Below are 26,193 nucleotides of genomic sequence, written 5' to 3'. Positions count from 1 at the left end.
AGTGCAGCAGCTGCAGCAGTGGGATGTTGCTTATGCACAGGAAAAAAGAAAAAAAAAACATATTTAGGAATAAATGGTCTTTCATCTTCACAAGTTCACAACTTCACAATCTTCACATTTTCACATGCAGGGAAGAAAGAGGAATGAACAAGTGGATCAAGACCACCTGAGGTAGATAAAATACTGAGATCTCCTGATAACATGCAAACCTAGGCCAAGAAAAATGTTTGGGGAACCAAAAAGTAACTGTGGTGCTCCCCGAGTAGACTTCTGAACCAGGTGCTAGGATTTCTCCTACAGACCACAGTGAGCTCAGCAGCCCTCTGTATTTTTTTTCTTCATGTTACTGTGAAGAGAATGTTAACATTACTATTCACAATTTACAGATGAGGAAACTGAGGCACAAGGAGGAGGGATGACTGGGCCAAGACTGCAGGTGTATTAGTGGCATAACCAGGAATACAGGCATCCACATTTCCAGTCTGGCACTTTTAACCACTCTAAACTTCATGTATTTATCTGTTCCACTGAAATTTGTATCCAGTTCTGAGTGAGCATGATGGCACTGAAGGAACATGAGGAAGATGCAGCCCCATCCAGCTGTAAGTATGCCCAAATTACATCTGTTCTGTCACACGAACCAAAGAGAGACTGCTGCTGCTCAGGATTAGACACATACATCCCCAACTCCCTTCAAATGGCTTGTCAGCATCAAAAACTGCAATGTCCTCGGTACTGCTAATCTTTTCAGAGAAGTAAGGTTTGAAGGGACAGGTCAAACGCTTTATAAAATCAATTGAATGCATTGAAAAAAGAAAAAAAGGTAAGACCTGGGACATACAAATTTTCAGCCTGGTCAGAAACAGACAGGACCATTGCTTTTACAACAGCTGAGAAGGGGCAGAGCACAACCCTGCTAAGAGTTACCTGTTATGATTGCAAAAAGATTGGAAGGCAAAGTGTTTTTGTCTTGTCCATGATTTCAGTCTGCAGCAGCGTTATGAATTTAGGAATTCCCAGGCTTGCTGTGACTTTTCTGCAGAGTCATGGTGGGGAGGTTGGACGTGGAAGGCTTCTTAGTGAAAACTCTCACCAGACTCTGGGTATTGCTGATCCCTCTTATACTGGCTGTTTGGTTTCATCTACCTCTTATCTACTGCAATCTACTCTGGCAGTAGATGTAGATGTATAAGGAGGATCAGAGCTTTTAAAAAGTGTTTTTTCCCTCTCTCTCTCTCTCTCTCTCTTTTTTTTTTTTCTTCTTCTTTCTGGTATGCAAGCTTAAAAATACTGATACATTTCTGACTTCTAGAGCAAATTAGTTGTTCCAGAACTAAAGCTGGGTTTGAATTAGAATATTTAACCTTCATAAACACCATCACATGAAAGACTTATAATTTCCCAGAATTACATCTGTTTTTGAAGTCACATATATGTGTATTTATTTATTTTCTCAGAAGGGGTTCACTATCTGCACCTTAGGTATGACAGGAAAAATATTCATTAGTGAAAATGAACATGATAAAAAATGAGTGGAGAATGCCATCATTAGAGCTCCACTGTTTAAAGCCAGGCTGGAAGAGGGATATCAGTTTCCAGGCAATGGCAATGTGCAGATGAGGGTGTCTCTTATGTGGAAGGACTTTGGGAATCAGAAGGAGTGTGTGGGGTGCAGGACAGGAAATGAGGTTGCCTACTCTGAAACCTCTTGTTCTAAATCACAAATGTTTTTCTGCCTGTAATAGATTCTGCAGTCATGACAGGAATGAAGAGACTACTACCTGTTTATTTCTCCTGAAGGTACTGGTGCAAACAACTCTTTTTAATGTGGCTTTGCCTATCAACATATAACCTTGGACTGGAATGTTATATATGGAGATGTGTTAATATTGATGTGCTAATTATGGTGTCCTGACAGGGAGGTGTCTAATGCATTTTTTAGGAAAGCAAAATAAGAGGTAATTGCACAATATGCAAAGGCTTTTGTAATTTTATTTAATGGCTGAAGAATCCCCAGGGTTTTATTTAAGCAGAAAGACAACGGGCAAAGCCATTTGGAATGCATAGAGGTATCAGTGCAGAATGGAAAGTGAACTAACAGTAGCTATAGGACAGTAAAGGTTGCAATAGGAAAATAAAAAAGAAAAAGAAAACCCCAAATCCAGGTAATTACCCTTTTGTTCATAATTAACCCTTGCTTTCAATTTCTGCTCAGCTTTTCATCCCAAACAGAGAATGTGCTTGCAAGACAGATGCTAGTTGCTCCAGTTCAAATTGTCCTATCACTTCCAAAGCTTAAGCAAATTGACTGAACTTGAGAACAAGTTGGAAACTGCAATAAAATCTACTGTTAGATTTCTTATTTTTAGATCAAACGAGCAAGATATGTGACCACAAAGGAAACCCCACCTGCATGCTTCACTTCTAATGCTGAGGACAATTTTTTTTTTCTCTTAAAAGACACCACTCCCCTGTGTAAGGCAATTTTGACAGGCTTTCAGAAAGTCAAGCTGTCTTCTGCAAGCCTGTGCAAACTCTCTTCTGAGTAATACTGAAACTTTAGTTTAGAAGTTTAGAAGCAAGCTTTCATTGGTCCTCATAAAACTCAATTAGTAGAGCTGTGCTTTTCAACACATCTATTTCTCTCTTTCCTTCAGATGACTCTAACTAACCAAATCACAGAGTTGTTTATTGAACAGTAGAGAAACTCTTGTCTGGCATTTTCAAAAAGAAAACAGCAACAAAAAACCACACCAACAAAGCCATCTCCAGAGAGAGTAATAGGCAAATGTGACTCATAATTTACCAAATCAGCATGTTAGGGAGGAAGAAGCTATCCTGAAGGAAAAAGGAAATTTGGCAGTCATAGTTTGATCTAACCCCCACTAATTCCAGTCTGTACATAAAATATTCCGAATCAAGAGAAAAAGGGTATTCCACGTTGCACCCAGCCCGTGACTTCATAATGCAGAAATAAATCTTACATGTCACTGACCATCAGAAAGAGCAGCTTGAACAGGACACAAAACAATTAATGTTATGAAGTCTTTCAAGCTGTACACTTATCAAAAATTACTTCCAACCAATGTCTCTGGAAATAAATAAATAAATAAATATATTCTTTGCCATAGCTCAGAAACATATCCTACAGAGCAGCAAGAATTATAGGCAAATTAAATCCACACCTTAGACTAAAATGTTTCCCTGCTTGAAGATGTGTTACATCCACAGCAGAAGAACAAGCAATTGATCACCATGCGTCACAGGACAGGATGGGGCTGCTGCATTAGCATTAAGTTTGATTGTTCCTTCTCCTGCTAGGAAGCAGAGCTGCATTTTGCAGATGTCATTTATAATGAGAGACCAAATTTGTATTCATCTGCAGGTTAGGTCTTTAATGTGATTCACTTTCCCGGTCTATAAGTCACAATAAAGTGACTAGAGCCCTCCAGCAGCCAGTGTATTAGCTCCCTGGTCATGGCCCTTCCAAACGTCAGATGTAAAGTGCACAGAGAAGCACCCTCTTGCTCTCCCTTGTCATTGATGATTCACTGGGGAGAAGGCACATGCTGTCAGCCACAGAGCCATGAAAAGAGCATGCAACCTGTGACCTGAAAGAGTTGCTCAGTGCTGGGATTCTGCCTGAGGGCCCCTGCCTTTGAAAAGTGTTCCACTTGGTGAAATCTTCACTGGAGTAATAAATGGTGTCATTCACAGAGCTGTCCAAGGGAAGGCCTTTGCTAAGACTAAGGCTCTCTCTGAAAAAAAAAAAAAAAAAAAAGAGCTTTGTGCCCAATCAAATGAGATTAGGAAAAATAAATAAAAAAAATAAATAAAAATAAGAAAAAAAAATCCCCTGAATGAGGTCACAAGGTTGTGGCTGTTGTCTGAACTACTCCAGGACTTTGTGTTACTCCAGACTGATTATTTTAGGCAAACACTACAAAATAATGCAAGAGGAAACTGAAGTCAGGGTGCATTTTAATCCTTATTTTTCCTAAATTTTAAGTGCTGTAAAAATGTTCTTTAAGTGTAAGTTTAGGCAGTCTGATTCAGAATCTCAGTGTCATGCCTGTTCGTTGAACCCAAACATTGTCTCTTGCCCATACTCAGCTTGCAACAACTTTAATAATAATACTTAAATAAATAATTGTGCAGCTGCATGGAGACTTCACATGATCCATTTTTGAGCTGTCACACAGAGACATATTCTCACCCGCTCCTTTGCAACAGCCCTTTTGTCTGGGCCATCAGAGGCCAGCAGTTCTGCCTGGCACCCTCCCCTAGAATTCAAGAATTTTCATGGGCTCAGCTGCTCAGCTGATTTCTTGTCCCTCCTCAATCAGTCACATAATGTCTGGCCAGAGAAGGGAGCAGGGCTAGAAAACTCAGGGCAGGGAGAGGAGCAGAATTACTGGAGCCCTACTTTAGGGTTTTACCTTAGAAAGTTCTGCCTTCTTCAATTTAAGTCTGGCATGATATGTCACAAGGCTCTTAGATATCACTGACTCATGGAATGGGGTAGTCAGGCTACCTAAAATGTGTTGAAACTGGCTTTTAAGTAATTCACATTTAATATTGTAACTGATGACAATGGCTACACTCAAAAGGAACTTTCTCCACTATTACAAAAAACAAAGCAAAATAAAGCTGGTTTGTTTTTACATAATTTTGTGGCCATTGCTGTTGGCTCCTCTGCTGCTTATTTCCAACATTGGCTGGCACAAAATAAGCTATGTTCATTTCTAGCTAAGCTAGAAATACCTGTAAATCAAAGCTTACCAAGGAACACTGTTTTCAATAAGTTCAGATACAGCTTAAAATCAGATTCAACTTTTGGGAATTTCATTCAAATGAAATTTCCAAATCTAACTAAGTTTTGTCATTGTCAGATATTCAGCTGAAAACCTTACCAGCAGTAAAGCTTTGGTAAAGGATAAACCAAGATCTACCTTACATAAATATCTGGGACTGTAAGTATAGATTCGCCTCCAAATCACAATATGGGTTGGTTTAAATATAAGCTGTTTATAGACTCCACATATTTTTTTCCAGACATCTAAAAAAGTTGTAGAAATAAAGACAAATCTCAAACCCAGTCTTTGTTTAAGTTTGGTAACCTAGGACCTGAGATCTTTCAGAATTTTTGGGAAGTAATCCCAATTTTCTTTACATATGAGAATAAAAGTAATTAAAGGAACACACAGAAAATAACAAAAACAACAACAACTATTCAATATTTTATCTTTTTAAAGGCAAGAAGTCCTAAATCTTTGAGGTACTCTAAGGCTTTCTCTTGTCTTTTTTTTTTATTTTTAAACTTGTTTCTTTTAATGTTAGTTATATCAGAAAGGTACTTTTCATCAGGCTAGACTGTTTATCCTCTTGTTATGTTCCTTCCTTAAACCTGTTAAGCAACTAAAGTTTTTCTCCCTGAGGTATAGGCACATCTTTCTTCAGTTTCAGTCTTATGTGATGCATTTTAGTACCTCCATCAACCACACAGTCTGTTTGACAACAAAACAAAACAAAACAGAACAACTAAATATATCCAAAATAGCAGGAGGGGAAATATATATATATATATATGTATATGTATATATATATATATATTAGCTTAGGGTAAACGAGACGTACAGTACCTTTGAGAATTTTTATATGTATCTTTAAGGGAACACTCTAAAAATGAAAAGTGAAGTGCACATCTCTCAACAACTGCAACTGAGACCTTTCATGTCAGACATCAGACATTTAATATCACAGCATTAACTATTTATTATGAGGATATATGGAACATTTCAATAAATGATGAAATAACTTCTCAAGATACTGACACAAGATCTCTAGGGAAAAACAAACAAGAAAATAACATCACCAACAAACATTCTCTTACACAGATCAACCACTGGCTGGGGGTGTGCTATCTGTCAAAATTATCTGGCCAAAATGTTTTCATCTCACTGAAGATTATGTATATCTCTAGTGCTTCATAACCATTTTTCCTAGTTCTCTTTTCCTCTCTATTTTCCTGTATTTCTATTGATTCTCATGTCCTCTGTCAGCCTCAGAATGAGACAAAATATGTTATAAAAATGACACTGAGAGCTACATGATTCAGAATCGGAATCGTGTGGCATGGGACACGCACATTGAGAAACTGCATTTTATCGCATCCAGAGATTGTGATTGTCAGAGGCAAGTACAGCCCAGAGGATCATTATTCTACGAAGAATATGTTATGGTAATGATGTTGTTAAGTGTGGAAACAACTATTTCATGTGTTATCAGTTGACAAGCAAAGTGAGAACTTTAAAATTAACTACACTTAAAAGTCTTAGAGAAGGAAAGCCTTATTATGTTTCCAGGTATTCTCAGATCTGTATGTAAGTGCATTTATATTTCCTTTTTTTTGTTGTTTTAACTTAATAAAAGTCTGGTGTATATATATCAGAAAATGAGTAGATTTGTATGTGGATTAACTTTTTTATATTGTTTTACTGTTTATTAATATTGACACCATTAAATGTTACATTATTTAAAATTCAAATATTGAAATAAAACATCCAGAAACCTTTCTCAAATACCAGTTTCAGAACTTCATTATCTAATTCTTCATGTCAGACTCTTCACTGAAGTTTATATCTGTTTTATCTTACCTACCACAGTCAGGGGCATGTTTTACATATCTGAAAGTCTGTCTGTGTCAGTCATGTTTTCTTGACCTCTGATCACTCTTGTTGCTTTCCTCTGTGTGTGAAGGCATGTTCAGAGTTCTTACTGAAATTCAGGACTTTTTGGTCTGTCAGAGTTATCTGAAATAGCAGTAAGTGTAAAACATTGTCTTCTTATAAATTTATTTTACCTGTTTGCACTGTATCACAGAATAAAAGAGATACCAGCCTTTAGCTGGGGCTTCTGGACTCCACTATAAAGCGTTAACTTGATTTGGTAACAGCAAATCAGGCTGAGAATTTGGGGATGTGAACTTATTTCTGTCCTTGACCGTGAGATTTTTATCTCTAAGTGTCTGCTTCCTCTATAAACCTCCCACACGCAAAATGGTGTACAAGAACCATGCATTACTAATTATAGCTTTCAGCTGTTTGCCGATGATATCATGGTAGTGGTGAACTCAAGCAAAGATTACGCGTCATTCAAAGTGTATGTTTAACTTTTAAATGACTGTCTAGTATATTCACAGAATAATGATAAATTATTGATATATAAGACATCCTGGTGGCTTGTCCCATGCAATTTGAACTGTCAGACTGTTGGCAAAAATTGGATTTTCAATTGCAAAGAACTTAAAAATATTGCAGAGATGCTAGTTCACTCCGTTCCTGGGTTTGCAATATCAATGATCTGTCCAATCTTAGGTCAGATGGCGATGTAGTCATGTATTGAAGTTGCCTTAACAGCAGCTGATCATTTGTTTCTTGCTACAAGAGGTAGGGGGAAGGGAATCAATTCATTCATTTAGAAAAGGTATCGATCACTACCCTAAGCATAAGTTTACCCTTGTAAAGAACAGTTTAAAAACTATGATGCTTACTCTGCGGGAAAATAGGTCTTTGGGGAAAAATCAAACTTCTGGCCAGATTTTAATTGCTCATCTATCCACTTGTTAAGGATACTTGCATCCCTTATTTCCTTTGAAGTTAGAGTTGAAGGAGCTGAAGAACTTTAAAGTTGCAAGGTAATTATTGATTGTTAAGGAACCCAAAAAAAGCCCACGCTATTTCTTCTCTATTGCCACTTCCTACACAATATCTGATTGATTTTAAATACACCAAACTGTAGATAGAAAATGTTTAAACTTTCCAAAGACTTTTTAAACCTCCTTCACAAGAAGTGATTGGAGAAACTCAGCAACCAGCATGGGCTAAATTCATAATGTGGTGTAAAATGTGGAAGAGAAGTAGATATAAGTAGCTATTTCTCACTGTTGACAGAGGTTAATACTAGAGTGACCTTGGCACCATGATGAGGACTGCACCGAGGACATTCCACCTACGTATTAATGAACTGGAAGAGGTGAGCAGCAAGGTGACTATATCCCCTTGATTACAGTATATTATTGTGGCCAGTGAGAATTAGAAGAAACTTTGGAAAGACGTAGTATGCCTGGGGAATGTGCCAGATGCAACGTATCCACAGATAGCTATATATGATTTTTGTCACTACTATAAATTAAGAAAGAAAATTTGCTTCTGCTCCCTAATGACAGCTGAAATATTGTTTTAGGCTTATCATATTTTTGTTGTTGCTGTTAGGCAATATTTTCTGCTGTTTCAGCTCTCCTCAGGACCAGGTGAACATTAGTGCTAATGCAAGAAAAGAGTCTGGGCTTTGGCCTAAGGCAGGGGACAAGATTTGCCTGTTCAGCAGCATTTGCTACTTTAACTGCTCCATCAAACTGCATCACAAATTATCTGTCCAAAGAACAAGCAAAATCTGTTATATGAGGAATTCCGCCCTCCTGAATCTGGGACAGCCACTTTGTCACTTGGAACATCCTTCTCAGCAGAGGAAGGCAATGACCAGCAACATCAGGCTGTCCACTTTGTCTTTCTGTACTTTGTTATCTGTAATTCTCCCACCACTGCTGCAATGATGACAACACACCTGAAAAATCTGTGACAATTCACAGCACTCTATCTCTTACCAGTTGCCTAAGAATCCTTTACACGAGTCCCCAATATATTAGCCTTTGAGTAGTGATTTTCTTCTTCCTCTGCTATAGTTCACGGAAACACATCAGCCAAGGCCTGCAATATTATATTCTAACAAGGCATTTAACACTGCTTACAGCAAGCCTGGAGGTGATGGCTGTGAAAAATGAAGTAATTTGTAGCCAATGTACACCGGTACTCCTGCCACTGTTAGCTAGAAGAGAGGGAGTTGCACCAAGGACAGGACCCTGGCAGGAGAACCAAAGCTTTGTCATGCCAGACTGACAAATAGATTTGTACTTCCCAATGTCTATTGGGACTGCTTATTACAAAAGAGAAAAGTTTTGCGTGGGTTTGTTCTGTTGAAATATACATTTATCTTCATTATTTCTCTATTAAGGATTATTGGATTGGTGACAGGTCCTCAAACTTTAATGTATAAAGAATCTTTGTTAAAACAGAAGAAAGTTTCACAGCTTCCAACCAGCTACAAATAACTGCAGCTTGGTCATTCCCAATGAGAAGAGAGTCACAGTATGCGTGTGTAGAAAGCCTAAGGAAAGCAGGGCTTGGAGAGGGTTATTCACTTACATACTGCAAATTTAAACACACTTGCATTTTAGAGAGGTTGCTGGTTTTGTCTGTTTCAGCAATAAACATTACAAGTGCTTTCCTGTGCTTCTTGCAACAGTGTATTTCACAATTTCAACCCTGTAGAATACAGTGGCCTTACAGTTCAGGACTAAATAACACCATTTAGAAATTAAACATCGAGCCAAAGAACTTCAAAGCTGCAACTTTCACTTACTCAGCTTTCATGTATTTATTTAAAGTCACAACTAAGAGAAAACAAAATGCAAAATAAATGAAAAGACATAATTATTCCATTTGAAAATAGATTCTAATGACTGCCCTCAAGTTTAGACTTCTTTTTTTCTCTTTCCCCCAAATTATAGCATAAAAATATGCTATAATAAGAGTTTTCAACTCTTGTCTCACCATACTGAGCTAATATCCTCTGGAGCATAACCCTTTGGACTGTGTAAACCTGACGTTTATTATTGAATGCATTGTGATAAACAGGATTGATACTCATTGCTTTCCTCTCCTATGCTGGCTATATTTTGCCATTCTCTATTTTTTTCCTACTGCTGTTGCGATACATACTTCACGTTCTTTTTGCTTGTATGTTGCTTGATAATTTTCCGTTTTCACTAAAATCACTAGAAAGTTCCTACTTTGCTTATATATTATCATTAGAGATAGTGTTGAAGCTGTCATATTCCAATGTAATTTTCTCCAAAATTAATCAGTTTAAAGTTAAGGATTCAAATTCACCAATACAAAATATTCCCCATCCTACAAAAATTGAAAAAAAAAAAAAAATCATCAATACAAAATATTCCCCACCCTGCTCCACTCTTTTTTTATTTTATTTTTTTTAATTTTCCCCATCCAAATACCTTTTCTTGTCATGCAAGCAGGGTAAATTCAGAGTTCTCCAACTTGGAAGAGGCATCTTTGTGCAGCTTTACACATGTTAACTGTGCTTAAACTACTTTCAATCAACTATATCCAGAAGAAAACTTATAATTGACAAGGCCAAAACAATGTTTTAAAGGATTGATTTGCTAAATAACTATGATCCAGAAGGCAGCAAGTACTTTCTGGAGACATAGTTTATTTATATCTCGGAAAAACAAAAATCAACAAAATTCAACATTTTCTTCCTATTTTGCCATACTCTTATCTATTTTATTTCAATCCAAGTTCCTTTAACAAATAAATGCAATAGGAACAACATTCAAAACTCAACTTTGGCTTTGCAAAAGCTAAACACAACAGATGAAAACAGATAAAATATTCAGCTCTATCCCTAATATTTTTTTCCTAATATTTCTCGAGAAAGGGAAGCCCCACATCTCGCAGTAACAAAATAGAAAACATCAAAGTTTTTGAGAAGCCCTGGCCTCCCTGTAGACTCTTGGCCTGACTAACAATGGAAACAATGCTGTATGAAAACTTTCGTCTGAAGACACTCTGGAAATGGCAAGCAGATCGCTAATATACAGACCTTTAAGGACCGATATCCCATGTTTTTCTTGTGTAGTCACACAATGTTATGGCAACTTCTTTAAGAAGCTGCCACTCTTGGCACAGGTAGAAAGACAATGAGATCTGTAACTTTGGTGGACAAAATACTAATCTTCCAGCTCGCCCAGACAGGAGCACAGAACTACGTCTTTCTTTTTAGTTGTTCATTCTGCTTTTTAAGTTTTCTAGCAACACTTCTAGTCAGACATTTGCAAAGGAAGTGGAAGATTCCCACAGGTATTTCCATGCCTGCTTATTAGCTGCCACTCAAAACCAAATACATTAATTTAACTCCTCATTATAAAGAAAGTGCTTGGAACAAATTGCCCTGAATTCTTCAACTCTCAAGAGGAAATTCTTACATATTAGGTACCAGATGTTATAACAAACCGATCCATGACATGATCCATATATATCGAATTAAACTGAAAAAATTCATCAGGTCTTGTTGATGCACTAATCCTGCCAAAGACATCTTGATGAAGAAGGTATCAATTTTTGATCAGAAAACTGTACCAAAGTCCATAGATCAGGGAAATTCCTACCCCTTATTACTTTGTGATCAATGGTCCTTGAGTAAGATAAATTACTCTCTCTCTCCCTCTCTGAAAAGAAAGCAAAGTAACTTAAAAACAAACAAACGAAACAAAACAAAAAAACAACAGTTTCTATGATGAATATTACTCTGTACATTTAAAAAAAATACATTTATATATATACATTTCCCCAGGTTACAAGGATTTTTAAATTATTGTTATTTTTAATCCAAATAACATATAAAACATATACCCCAGTTTTTAATCAGAGAACTGAAAGACAGAATAACCAATAAACTGCCCTTATAGGTAGATGAAATTGTGAACACAAGGAGAAGGCTGACTGAACTTCTCATTAAGACAAATGTAAGCCTGGAAAAAAGAAAGTGTTAATAACACATTAAAAAGGGACACCCATGGTCCCTACTATTAACTTGTTCTGAAAATATGTTCAGTGAAATTTCAAGTCCTCTATAAGAAAAGCTTTGTATTTTTATTTTGTTAAATACCTTAATAGGTCAACTCCCATACTAGCTATTAGTCTTTCTTACTGTTGTTCTTACATTAAATAAAACTTAAAAAAAACCCTGCTACCCCAGCATCCCCATGCATCCCTCAATGAGTACTATTGCTTTTCTTAATACCACTGCTGTCAAGTGACAAAGGTAGGTTTAGACTTCTGGTTTCACTCATCATTTTTTTTAACAGCGAAATGCAGAACATTTGAACAGACATTCTGAATCCTCAGTAAATAGATGAGATAACATGACCAGTTGGCAGGTGCATCCTAGCACATATACCACCTGCCTGGTAATGGTTTTAACATTTCATTGGGAGAGGATCTAGTAGAATACACAGTTTTCTATAGAAGGTGTATATTGGACAGGTCAAGCTCATATTACCTCTTTCAAATCATCATTACCTCATTCTAGCAAGTGGTCACTACTTTTTTTATTATTATTATCATTATTTTAATTATTTTATTTATTTATTTATTTATTATGTGACACATTTCTGCCTAAACACCTAATGATTGGTTTTCACAGCCACCACTGGGGAAAAATATGTTTGGAATTCCACAACTCATTGCAGCTGCTCTCTGCAGTGAAAATGCTTGTAAATGCATCAGACAGCGCTGTCCTTACATGGGCCTCTGCTTTGTAGCAAACCTCCATCTCAACAGAGCAACATTTCTCAGTCTAAATGGCTGAGGAACAAAGGACACCTAAGATTTTCTGGAAAAAAAAATGCATACAGCATCTTTCATCTATCATTTCAGAACAGGAATGCAATAAACACTGCCTTCAACATGAACATAAAAATGTGTTACAGAACACTTTAAGTCAAAATACTAATGATAAGAAAAAACAAGATGTTTCATTCATTGGGATAATGGACTATATCTCATAAATGCACAAGCAAAGCTTGCTCATTAAAATTCTAAATGTTCTGGAAAATAAGATGGCTTGTTAAACACAAAAACTTAATGCAATTCTTTACTCTGCCTTATCCCCCTCGACACCTCCTTCACCCCCCCCCCCCCCGCCCCCTCCCAAAGCTCAGGTGTTTATGAATAATGATAAGTGTGAGGAACTGAACTCTAAATAGAAAATAGACCATGAAAAACTACTTAACTATTGTGTTATTTTCATATCCTTTACTTGCCTCTCTAGTCTGCTGGTACAAAGTGTTAAAATACTGCAAAGCCTACTCACACTCCTGCCTGGCTTCTACGTCCATCATTTTAACCTTCTGCTTCATGGACAATCTTTTAAATACTGTTTTCATTTTACTATGCTATTTTGCCCAGTTAATTAAAAATAAGATGTCCGTTGCTGACTCATCCTGCTCATTAAAATGTTTGGTCCTGGAAGCCTGCATCTGCCCAGGTATATTTTGAATTAAATTATATTTTGAAATCTTTTAATGGTCTCAAGTTGTGTCAGGGGAGGTTTAGACTAGATTTTAGGAAGAATGTCTTTACAGAGAAGGTAGTCGAGCATTGGAATGGACTGCCCAGGGAAGTAGTGGAAACCCCACCCCTGGAGGTATTTAAGAGGTTTGTGGACATGGCAGTAAGGGACAAATTTTAATGATGGGACTCAGTAAGTAAGGTTGATAGTTGGACTTGGTGATCTTGAAGTTCTTTTCCAACTTAGATGATTCTATAAACAAGCATGTTACACCTGTTCAACAAGTTTTACTCAAAGTTCATTGAGCTAAGATTAGCAAAAATTGTTTGTCATTATGAATTTGAAGTATGCTTACTAAAGCAGCCAAAGCTACAATTTCTGTTTCAGAAAACATGCACAGTAGCACAAAGCTCAACTGAACCACAGAATGCATATGGTGATCATTTGAATATTGGGGTTTCAATTGCATATTTTTGTAAAATGTTGTGAACAATGGCAAAATAGGTTGTGCATTAACTGTAGTTATGCAGGGAAGGCTCTTTCACACACAGATGTGGCAGATGCATAGGATCTTGGCAGTTTTTGAGACAATCAAATTTAATGAATGTCAGGAGAATACATTTAGTAGCATGGGACATGTCTTATATCCTTATTTTAAATCTTAGACTTAAAACAGTTATCTGCAGTAGCAGGAATCACATCAGTACTAATAGTATTTATTGAAGCTCAGGAGGAAGGGCTGAGATGACTTTTTAATTTACACCATGTAACGTATCTTTAAGCCATTATGGCTACAAGCGAAGCCAGGTTTGTAAATAAGGGGCAGTATCTTTTATAAAGCAGCTCATAAAATTGGAAGATAGCACCAAGCTCTGAGTCCCAGTGAATTAGGCTGGTTTCAAAGTGGAATTGAGCAAACATATATGCCTGGAAAAGAGGGTCAGCTCATGATGAAGTTATTTCTGATTTCAATGCTAACCCAAGACTGAACAGTGAAATTCCTCATAATGGTTTGCTTGTGTTTTTCCAAAACATAAAACTCCAGTATACTATGTTCCACCTTTCCCTCCAGTAACATGAGATAGCTTTCCAAGTAGCAGAGCAAAGCAGAAAGAATGGACTTCGGTATTTCCTTGTATCCATCAGCAAGGATGGGTATTTGCCCAGAATGCTTCTTAAACTGAGTGAGAGTTGGGTCCACATGTAGAAGCTAAGCAGCATTTACCAACAAAGATAAATTCAAATGATACCAGTATTTGGGGGTTTAGATGTGACATGGCAATTATTTTTCAGACAAGCACTTCTTGCACACAAGGTTCAGCAGTTATCTCATGGAATCATAGAACGGCTGGAGTTGGAACGACCTTAGAGATCATCTAAATCCAATCCCCCTGACATAAAAACTGACATGCGTTGGCCGGGAATGGAACCCGAGTCAACTGCTTGGAAGGCAGCTATGCTCACCACTATACCACCAACGCATTGGTTCATAATCTTCTAAAAAGTTCATTCTGTTTCTTTTTTTTTTTTTCTTCCCTTCCTTCTCCTCTGTATTTGGTAATACAGATGATTCTAAGTATCTCCAAACCATATACTCCAAACTATAGACTCTTTTTAAACTGGCCAATCACTTTCTCATTTATGACTTCATATTTTTATTTCCTTCAGCCTTTCCCATTAGATAGTGTCTGCTGCATTCCTAGACAAAATAAATCTTTTAGTAGAATGCTTTAAACTTTCTGTAAATTTTTCTATAAACAGGAGAAAAAATGCCTCTACAATCATTGTCAAAAAAACACTGAAAATTCATGTTTTTGATGGGTTTGAAAAAGACAAGAGTTGAACAGTGAACTGTTGATTATAAAATGTTCCCTTTCTTCCCCCCCCCCCCTTTTTTTCTTTTTTTTTTCCCTCCCTCTCCTCTTTTAGGAAGAGCTGCCTATCAACTTGTAGGATTAGGAGAAAAGTAGTCAAAAGGCCATCCAGGCCTCAAACAATATCCAGGTGAAAACACCTGTATTACATTCAAATTGCTTCAGGATGGCACCAAGGATCTCTGGCACCACCAATACTGCTGAATTTTGAAACCACCTGGTCTTTCAGTAGTGTTTGGGAAAAACAAGTGGAAAGTAAATCAATTTGTTCCAGCGCTATAACACAGCTCTTTGCTGTGCACCTGATGCGAAGAGGAAGAACAGCAAGTAAATGAAGCATCTGATAAAACATAAATGGGATAAATTACAGAAACATTTAATGGGAAGATTTAGCCTGTAGTAGCAAGGAGATAGGATTGAAACAGTCTTTATTGCACTTCATTTCTCCTAAGTCTTTTATCCCGTGATTTTGATACTTCCATTCCTCTTTATATGGCATCTTTTATGGGGTCAAACTACAGCTTTAGAAAGCTGAACATTAAGGAAGGGAAGATGAAGATGAGAGCACGTTGCAAGTTGGACATGTGGGGAATGAATGAGCCTGGCCAAATGTGATCTTTAGAAACTACTCAGAGAGACTGACATTAATTTACAGTACGTTTCACTCTGTATACCTCTGTAAATTTCACTTCTGACAGCAATTAAAACAAAACAAAACCAACCAAACAAAAACCCTCAACCTCCAAGTTTTGCAAATTGGGATCAAGGGAATTCCATTCCCCCAAAGCAACCATCTGTTAAGTGCCAGTTTTATTTATTTATTTTTAATCAGATGAGAGAACAGCCAATTTGTACCCAGCTGTTTAAAGTGAGAACACAGCCTTAGAAGCACCTCCTTAAGTGTACAGGTTATACAACCTTATTGTGTAGGTTTTATTTTCTTTCAAGTTACCATTTAATATAGCTTTGTAAATATTTAAATCTATCTTCAGAAATTTTATTAATTTATAAGGTTGAGTTTTGTTCTTACCTTTTAAACCTCTGACATTAGAAGTTGGTGTGCTTCCCATCTGTTTCACTTCTCTCTTTAAATAAGCCCTTCTGTGCTTTTGAGGAGGTTACTGATACTGACTGAAAACACAAAAAACTTTAAGGTGTGTCAGGTCCTGAGAGATAATCCTTCAGTCAGTTTACAGGCCAAGTGCACAAATAAAAAATGAAGGAAAGAAAAGAGCTTTTCAATTGACATGTGAAATACAGAGAGGTTTGGGCATGGTCACAAAACAAATTTGTTACTGTTGTATTGATCCTAGTTCTTGTTGTATTGAACCCAGTTCTAATGACATCTCACCAAATGCTTCAAACATCTCCCTCCTGTATTCTATTTACACTAACTGTTCAGGATTTATCTATGTGTAGGTATTGATATCAGGTGTAGGAATAGTTTTTCATAGCAATTTGACAGTTATATTTGAAAAGTATTCTTTGGCACAAGTGTCCTTATATAATACTTATATAATAGAGAAGAAAACAACCGTTGGATGTAATTATGATACTTTTTTCAAGAAATAACTTAAAAAGATATGCTTCTACTGTAAAATGTAAAGTTACAGCTTTGCTTTATGAAAAGGAGCAAAGGAGCAATGAAAACTAAATGGCATTCTTGTTTTAGGAAGCTTTCTTCCTAAAGAATGTGCAAGACAACAAAAAAGGAAATATATACACATGCACAAAAAGAATCAATGTTTGGAAAGACTTTTTAGAAACTAACATTAGAAATAATTTGCTTTTTCTAACAGACTATAGCAGATGAGCTATGGCCATCGTAACACGGTAAAGACAAACTACTGTTTAACAGTAACTTTGGTAGCTATCTGTATTCTCTACCTGTTGACAGATGTATACCGGGAAGTCTTCTGCAATACAGAAACTGAGTCAGGTAATAACTCCACTCAGATCTTTGTCCTAAATAAACTTCTACCTCTGCCTTGCACTATAATGGACTGTAGCATGAAGCTCAGTTAGGACACACTATAAAACTCCAGGGCATTGTTCAGGTGATATCCCAGATATCACAATTCTAAGCAGAAAACAAGCTGAGTCCTAATGATCTGGTTTGGTGGCTGCACTGATGAGTTTGGGAGAAAAAAAAAATAACAAACTTTAATAGAGTCAACTTCGAATATAGCTGTTGGTTTTCCTACTGAAGATGAAGACAAATGGGTGGTTGGATTTTTGCCACAATATTTTGCCTCTTTTTAAATTAAAGGCTATATTTCTAAATTAAAGGCTATTTCAAAGAAGAAGGAGGAAGTATTTCACTTTATTGCCATGAACAGCTACATAATTTTCAAGACTTCCCACCTCCAAAACACTTTGAAGCAAAATAGTTAAACATTGATACTAATTAGAAAGTGGTTTCTTTTATTCTGAAACAAAAACTTTGGTGATCAAACAAGTTTCTGATAAATACACTGAGAAAATATTTTCAGTTAGAGGAAGTTTATGAGAAACACACATGAAGGAATGTTTTGAAGGCAAGTAATTTTTATACATACAACAAACTTGTAGGACAAGAAATTTGTGTTTAGCTAGAATTTTTTATTATTTTTATTGTAAATTTGGTAGATGAATTGAGATACGCTACCTACTGGTTTTGGCTCATTGTCCTGACTCTCAACTTTGTAATATCAACCAATATCCCCTTGAATAAAAGCCCCAAACTGCTAATGCATACACCTCCCTCCCATCCTGACTTGTCAAAAGCAGGTCCTATTATCAGTGGCATTATTTCTAATCAAATGACTTCAAGTAGTTCTAGAGAAGCTGCTTTTATACACAGTGCATCACTGGGAACACTGCAACTAATCAAAATTTATGCTTGTATGAGACTGCCCTTTAATATCAAACTGTCTTATCAACTAATCATATAAAGCTTTAGGGTCCTTAAATTAGAAGGACAAGATCAGTAACTTCACTCAGTTCACAGCCACTATAGCAATGATTTAATCTATTATTACTAGAGGAAATCAATTCATATAAATTGTTTACACTAATTCTTTACTTTGTACTTTAATCACACTGGTTATGTGGATTGATCTTCCATTGTCTGTGGACGTTTCCTGTTGGTGGTGGATTCCACTGTTGCGGAGCTCCTGGGTTTTGAATTCAGATTAACCTCCTACTTAGACAACACTGATTTTCATTTCCTTTTCCAAAATTTACCTCCTCAACAGAAAAAAGACTTTCCAGCAAAGCACCAAAAATGCTTTGCAAACTTTTTTTTTTTTAAAGCATTATTCATGACCAGCAAACAAAGGTAGCAAAAAAGTGATGAATATTTCAAGGTAGAAGCAGAGCTTCTTCATCTCTTACTTACATCATAATAATAGATAACACAAAGCACAAAACAGAGATGGGGCCTTACTTTGTTTTAAAAATCTTCCTATGTTCTCAGCTTCAGCATTTCAGAAGAATCACAGTCTTATATATGCATTACACACAGCATACATACATATGCATCCACTACCATTACTACTCTTCTCATTCAGCTCTTAGATTCATCTCATCAGTAAAGCAGGAAAACCAAACCCCACAAAACCATAAATCCTAAGCTTGTAGTTTTCAATTTAGGTGAAACTGAAGTCCCCTGAAACTTTAAACGACAAATTTAGCAATTAAAAATGATAATTCTCTCTAAATATCTTTACAGAGCTTTAAGGAGAACTACTTACCTAATTAATTATAGTTTAGAAAACTGAAGCTTTTTTCTTACCATCTTAGAGCATTAGCTCTCTTCTCAACTAATAGCTAGCATTGTGATACTGATGCACGTTGTTTCCCTTTACATCCACGTTTATTGGTAAATACTGCATTCCTTTGTCAAACTAGGTCTTCGGTCTTAGAATTAACTTTATTCTTAGAGAAAACCTCTAAGTGGAAACAGCTTACCCCCCTCCAATCCTAATATAAAAGCAGATTAAAACCTAACTTTTTTCCCTCAGGAAAGTTTTCGCCATATTGAAGGAAGCAAGTATTGCCAGAAAAGCAGATTCAGGTTGTTTCTTTAAAAGTTTGGAAACATTGTGTAACTGCTGATAGATACAAAAAGCTGCCATGAAAACTAAATGAAATAATGCAAGCACTCAACAGCCTGATCATCAGAGACACTGTGGAAGCTGTGGTCAGCATCATGCCTACTATCCTGACTGAGTTAAAATATGCCCGTAACTTTCCTTCATCTACACAATATTGACCTGATAATTCCTTCTATTCTGTACATTTAAAAACATGCTAACTTTGTCTGGTGAAGACAAACTGTCTACAGTTAAAACCTCAGTCCATTTCTCAGCTATATAGGGATAGTTATCTTTATGAAAGCACATCCCTTTTATATCTATTTACCAAAGATTAGTCTCTACCTTCAGGCTTGGGAAAATGCAAACCCTTCAGTCATCATTGATTCCTCCCCTACTACTTCCTGAAGTTTCTCTAATGCAGTTTTCATACTATTTTCATGTTTTTGATTTTGCAGTACTAGCAAAACACTAGAAGTAGTCAATGTAGCTTATGGAACAGTTTTTTTTTTTTTTTTTTTTTTTAATTGCCTGTAGTGACGATATTTGGCTTAATGTCACTCTACAAAAGATTAAAATTCATGGTACTCTGTTACCAAAGTGAAGAAGGGAGCTCCTGCAAAATTTATTTATATCTATATATAAACATGTTCCTAGATAGTGCTGACAACAGGAATGAAATACTGCTGTTTCACACATTTACATTTAGCAAAGCATCCCCTTATTCTGAAGGCTTGGAAAATATCTATTTTTAAGTAGTGCTGACCTTTCCTATAGAGCTTTGTCAGTTTTTTTTTTTTTTTTTAAATGTACGAAGGACCCACTGCATCCTGTATTTTACATATAGTCATTAGCATTCCTTAGGCTCCTTTAAAGGGTAGCTTGAATGAAGTCTTAGAGAAAAACTAAATAACTGCTCTTACTAGAAAAGAGACTTGCTTTTAAGGACAGATGGATGTTCCCAAAAAGTTGTGATAAAACTGAAACTTTCTTCACCAGAAGTACCTATGATCCGTATCACAGGTGGTTCTTCTCAAAAATCTTAAATACCTATCAAAAGCATCAACATGTGTAAGCATGTAGTCTAGTCAAGTGAGCAGCATGAATTAATCTGGCATTAAGACTGAAGCTCTCTTCCTCTTACAAGGAGATGTACACCCCAACTGTATACATACGTGTGTGTAAAAAACAGTGTTCTCTATTCTTATTTCAAATTGGCATTACTTTCTACCTTTCATTTAAGAGACTGAACTACTAAAGGCAAAATGGATCATTTAAAAACAATTTGGTTATACTGTTTTTACATCTTTTTTTTTCAAAAAAATATTAAGTTTGCTATGTAGCAACTATAGAGCTAGATGTGAATATTATTTCTAATTACCTTTAATTTCCTTTCATCTGCTGATCTCCCTCACATCACATGATATCACGGATAACAATGATTTAGAAACAGACTAAGTGTGCACAGAGCAGCCATCTCCACCAAATCAGTGTCTAGGTAACAGAAGCACAGACAGCCCAGTAAGACAGGCATAGTTAGAGTGAAGAAGTTTAATCTGCACAGTCATGGTTACTGCTGTGTGGGACATCAGCTAGACAGACATGCTTCCTTTTTCAAAATCATCTATTTATTTCAAGACTAGTAGCTGCGTATACTCTAGCAGGAGAAGAGGGGTGTGCATACAGGTGCTTTCCAGATACAATTTGAAGAGCGAAGATTCCAGGACTTTTCCTGTTTGAAGAAGGGCTTTCAGACATTAACAGATCACAACAGCAAACTACAGTATTTCATTGGATTTTTTTTCTAGTTTTGAGTTATTATATTGTTTTGACTGCTGAGGCAGGGAGAAAAAAGTGCTACTCCTAAGAATTGTCAGTCACTTCCTGAGTGGGATAATACTGTATGCTTTTGAAGCCTTTCAAAGTACTAAAGAAACAAAGTGCTTTCCAATCAATGCAGGTTTTTTATGTCTCAAAGTTTACAGAATAACTTAGTTATAAACTGGCATCTTGGAACAGCTTTTCGAGTAAAACAAAAATATTTTGAGGAGAGCTTTGAGGAGAATATACTGTTCTCAAAACAGAGAAACAATCAAGTCATCCAATTGAAAAAAATTGCTTTTTCAGGCCAACTTCCTTTTGAGCTAAGAAATCTATTTCTTCCAGAAGATTGGACAAACAAATATGAGGGTAAGTGTTTACATGTATAGATGGTTAGCCATAAAAAATGAAAGAAATCTACATTCTAAAGCTTAGCTTGTGCTTTGTCCTGCAGAAAAGCTATCTATCCATTAAAAACAAACAAAAAACCAGGATGGACACAGGAACCAAAGCACACATCCGTTGCCACCAGCTATCACCTTATTTGAACTGCTTTGGAAAACTTTTTGATGAACACAACCCCCTCTTCCGTTTTCCAATATTGGCTGAAAGGTTGTGCATACAGTATTAAGTCCCGGTTTCCAAAATTTAGCATAGAAACTAATTTTCGTTTAGAATACTCACTTTTTTTCATATTCATACAATTTTCCCACTTCAAATTTTTTTTATTCAAAAGTCCGTATTTTAAAAATAAACCATATCAAACAATTGGATATATATCACTACTGCAGGTAGCCCTGACAAAGTCAGGAAGAATAACAAATATACATTTGTATACAATTTTATTTATATATCTGTGTTTTCTGTAAACAACTGGTTTACTTTCTGTGATAAAGACTAAAGTAATTCATAGTCCCCCTAACAGGTAATAAGAGGGACATCCCTCCACAACAGAATGCCTCTTAAATTTTAAGATGAATAACAGATCTTCAATATTATGCATTACCATTTAACTGGGAAATGCAGACTACAAGACCACAGAATTAATCAAAAGCTTTATATATTTAGTTCTCAAGGGAGCTTCCATTCCACATTTAAATCTTAAGTATCTGAGTATTTTAATCACTGTAAAGAGGGAGATGAAGCATAAATGCCTTCTAGGCAAATACAAAGTTGTAGCCAAACAGATTAATAAAACACAGAAGCAAAAGAAGTAAGACTCCAGATTCCCATATCGCACAATTCAAGTTTATTCCATTCATTCTTGCAACACAAACTTAAAAATACAGTATCATTTAGCATTCTGATGTCTATGAACCATGATAATGAACCCAACTGTGTCAAAACAGTTAACAATGGTGAAAAGAGGAAGTCAAATATCAAAATGCACAGAGCACTAATTTTCTTCCATCACTGCGTAGAAAGATGATTGTTTATCCATTTACAAAATATAATTAAGACAAGTTCATTTTGAAATTTTGCATGCAACACTGCAATTGCTTGACCTAGGACACTCCACTCTTACCAGCCTCTTCTACTAATAATTCAATGTCATATTCAAGGATAAGTTCCATTTAACTACTATATTCCTTTTCCAATTTGCTCCCCCTTAACAAAAAGGAGCAGAGGGTACAAAATCCAAAATACATTTTAGGTTATAAGTTATTCAGCACAAGTTTCAAAGGAAAACGTTTAAGAACAGAGTGGATTTCCAACTGTATGTGATTCCAGTCAGACAAAGTATTTAAATGTTCTTTAAAGAATGTAAAATAATTTACAGTTTGGTATTTTCATCTAGTTAGGACCTACTCAAAGATACAGGCACCCACCCATTACTTTTTCCCCACAATATAATTAACAAGAAGGGAATGAATGAACAAGCCCAGTTTCTAGAGAATTACAAAAGAATTTAGCTTTTTTTTTTTTAATCCTGGACAAAATGATCAATCACCTCTCATGTAGTGCAAAAAGCAAAAGAGTATTTCTTCTTTACAAGTCAAACATTAAATGCCATCTTTTAACGAACTGGAAAGGCAGCTTGGGTGTATATTACAGCCAAATTAATACTTGTCTCACTGAAGTTTGTTTGCATTTTTTCCCTCAAGTGAAGTAAGAAAAAAATAAGGTGTTCACATAACTGTAGAAAAAGGGAGGCAAAATTACCTCAGTGAATCACCGCAAGAGTTAGTACAAAGATGATGTTTCTTTACTATTATAATGCTCACTGAAGCTAGTTTAAGGGAAGTGCAGCAAAGAATACAGGGAGAAAAAACAAACACTATGGCCAGACAACTTGACACTAATCAATACAAACTTGAATAATCAAGTTTTCCACATAAAAACAGATTGCAGTTTTCTAGACTAGTACTTTAATAGCTAAGTATTGACTAGCATAATATGGAGGCAAATTTATGCCAAAGATGGTTGCTTTTATAGCTGAATAGAGTTAAACCTATAGTCTGTGTTCAAACACTACTACAATGACATGACAATTCAGCACTGATCAGAGATAAGATTAAAGAGTTCTCTTTAAATAGTCATTAAAAGCACTGTTCACCAAACATGCTTCATCTTTTATCAGCAGCTCACCAATTGATTTATTTTTGATTTCCAATCTTTCTGCTCTTCCTCGACACCCATATCCAAGAAGCAAAAAGTAATTGCACTGCACTGTTGATGGCCAGAGTTGATTGTTTGCTCCATTGTTTTCCTTATGGGATATAAATGTACGTGTATGTGTAAATCAGTTTGTTCTCATTTTACAATCTAAATGCAAGGCTTTTTATAGCTGAAACATTCAATAATAATATGCAACATGATTCAAGTAAAACTAAGTCTCCATTAAATATTTATGAGTTGTAGTCACCAGCCTATTTCTACATATCCTCTCAATTTCAACAGTGATATCAAAGTAGTATCAGCTACTTTAATGAATTCAGCATGAGATACTATATACATTGTTTTCTGTATTCTGTATATGTTATCAGAAAGTTTGAAATCTGTTTTCAAAAAAAGAAAAAAAGATTTATAGTTTGTGGTACTCAATTCTGTTTAAAAAAACTGTTGTTCAGTCTTGGGTGAATCAGCATTCTAATGAAAATTCTCAAGATGAAAGCCAGAAGCTCAGGCATTCCTGAGGACTATAGGATGTGACTGGAATCTCTAACATAATTTCTTAAATACCTTCTCATGAGTTGTCAAGGCTCTCAATAGCACTGCCATATTTACTGGTACAATAAGTCATATCTAGAAGTCAATGGTTAATGTGGTTTGGTTGTAGTGGGAACTTTCAGAACAAGCCCCATGCTTTAGTAATGAAATTTAAGAGGTTTGTTCAGCCAATAATGAAGCACCAAATCAAGGATACCCACAATTACTTTGCCTTCTCCAGCAATAAGAGCAAGTGAAGCTTTCAACTTCTAAGTCTTTCCGTTCTTAAGATCTCAACTTAGAGAACTCCCAAGTATTTAAATTACCAGAGAAGTTTAGCAACTATATTCACCTGACATTTATGTCTAAATAATTACTGTTTATTTTGCACAACTTGATTATCTTTGCATACAAAACAGCCTGGAGCTTTTGCACGTGGATAGATTTTATGCTGATGTGGTGAATAAAGAATAAATTCTATCTTTTCTAATCATTTTTAGAAATAAGTGCAATGATGTTTTTAACTTTCTCAAAAACAGTTGTTTTAAACCTGTCTTGGACTAGAACATGCAAAGGAAAAAACTCAAATTCAAGCATCCAAAACTACGTTGAAAGATATTCTGGAGTGTAACACCATGCCTCAACTCATCTTTTCTGGTTTACTCAAGAGTCAGAAAAAATATTAGTGTGACATCCAATTAGTCAATAAAAAGACCAGCTCCAATAACTAGTATCAAAAGTCCTCAAAACTGCAACGTAAGCTTTAGGCAGAGGAAGAATAAAGCTACCCACAGAGAAATGAGAGAAAAGCAACCCAGCCACCTACATTACTACACTTCAGATTATAGCAGACACTAATAGCATGGGACTATTGTCCCCTTCACAATTAGTTTCAGGTACATAGCACAGTACTTTCCATCTAAAGTAATCTTCCAATGAAAATCTTAGTACTAACCTAGAAGGTTTACAAGCCAAAAAATCAAGATCATGGTCTCTCTTCTTCTGTTTTCACTAGAAATGGGAAGAGATTGTGCACTGAAAAGCAGTCCTAGAGGGACACTGCTCATAATTGTTTTCAATCCTCTCCAAACAGGTTATCTTCGATACAGGCCCCTAACTAGTCTGATTCATAAAGAATTTCCCTCCCCCCAAAGTATTTAGCTGAAGAAGCTGGAAGATGCAAAGAGTGACAGACAGGCAGCAGTGTGAGGCCACAGGAGAGACATTTAAGATATCAGTCCATCCGTCACTGAAGAAGAGTTTTGATTGCCTGGTTGTCAGTGGCTTCAAAGGCAGTTAGTCCATCTGGGCCTTTCACAGTCTTATCAGCACCCTGTAAAGACATTGAGAAGGACTGTCAATTCATAAAGTTAGGCTGTGTAAGTATCAAGCACATCACAACAGTTACTTAACTTGGATAATTACACTGATTAAGTTACAGCTTTTCAGTCCAGTGCATGTTTTCATTTAGAAACCAAACAGGCCACATTTACTTATTGAACTATTCAGTATGCAGCTAAACTTCAAACTTCATAGCTAGAAAAAAAGCCAAGAAACCTTTGTCACAGAGCAAGTTTCAAGATCAACAATTTATCAATTAACGTAGAACAGAACTATAAGAATTTGTATTCAGTAACTATTCATATGAATGTAAAAGTTTTGTCTCATACATTTCTACAAAATCTATGGTGCAGCATCTTTTTCCACTTCCTAAATTAGTCAATAAGATCTTTCAGAGCTTACATAAAGTGTTTTCTTTCTATATCATAACAGATTACATCCATCTAGCATTGTGCTTCCCTTCCATTTTGGAAGGAAAAAAACCTTATTACTACGTGGAAAAAAACTTAAGTCATTCTAAATGAAAAATCGAACAACCTTTCTGAATAAGTTTCTGAATAAGCTATGCCTACCTTAAAAACAACAAAACAGAATAGGGAGGAATTTTATTTACAGATCTGGTATTACTTCATGGATAATAACAGATGTACCAAATGGGCAGAAGGGTACCAAATGGACAGTAGGAGAATGGTAACCACAGAAGCAGCCCCAGTGCC

At 36.0% G+C, this 26,193-nt stretch overlaps 1 protein-coding gene and 1 non-coding gene across 2 annotated transcripts in view; both read right to left on the bottom strand.

The window, feature by feature from the left end:
* Positions 1 to 14,624: 14,624 nt before the first annotated feature.
* Positions 14,625 to 14,696, bottom strand: TRNAG-UCC (transfer RNA glycine (anticodon UCC)). Its single transcript has one exon. It is a non-coding gene; the product is annotated as a tRNA-Gly (tRNA).
* A 7,516-nt stretch (positions 14,697 to 22,212) lies between these two features.
* MTPN (myotrophin) overlaps positions 22,213 to 26,193 on the bottom strand; it is a 42,035-nt gene continuing 38,054 nt past the window's right edge. Inside the window, exon 4 of the mRNA XM_048051373.2 lies at positions 22,213 to 25,469. Within this exon, the coding sequence (XP_047907330.1) occupies positions 25,383 to 25,469 (87 nt within the window). The 3' untranslated portion in view covers positions 22,213 to 25,382. The remainder of the gene's footprint in view (positions 25,470 to 26,193) is intronic.

The sequence above is a fragment of the Anser cygnoides genome, chromosome 1 (genome assembly GCF_040182565.1).
Source record: "Anser cygnoides isolate HZ-2024a breed goose chromosome 1, Taihu_goose_T2T_genome, whole genome shotgun sequence".
NCBI lineage: Eukaryota > Metazoa > Chordata > Aves > Anseriformes > Anatidae > Anser > Anser cygnoides.
This window is presented reverse-complemented; position numbering and strand designations above follow the sequence as displayed.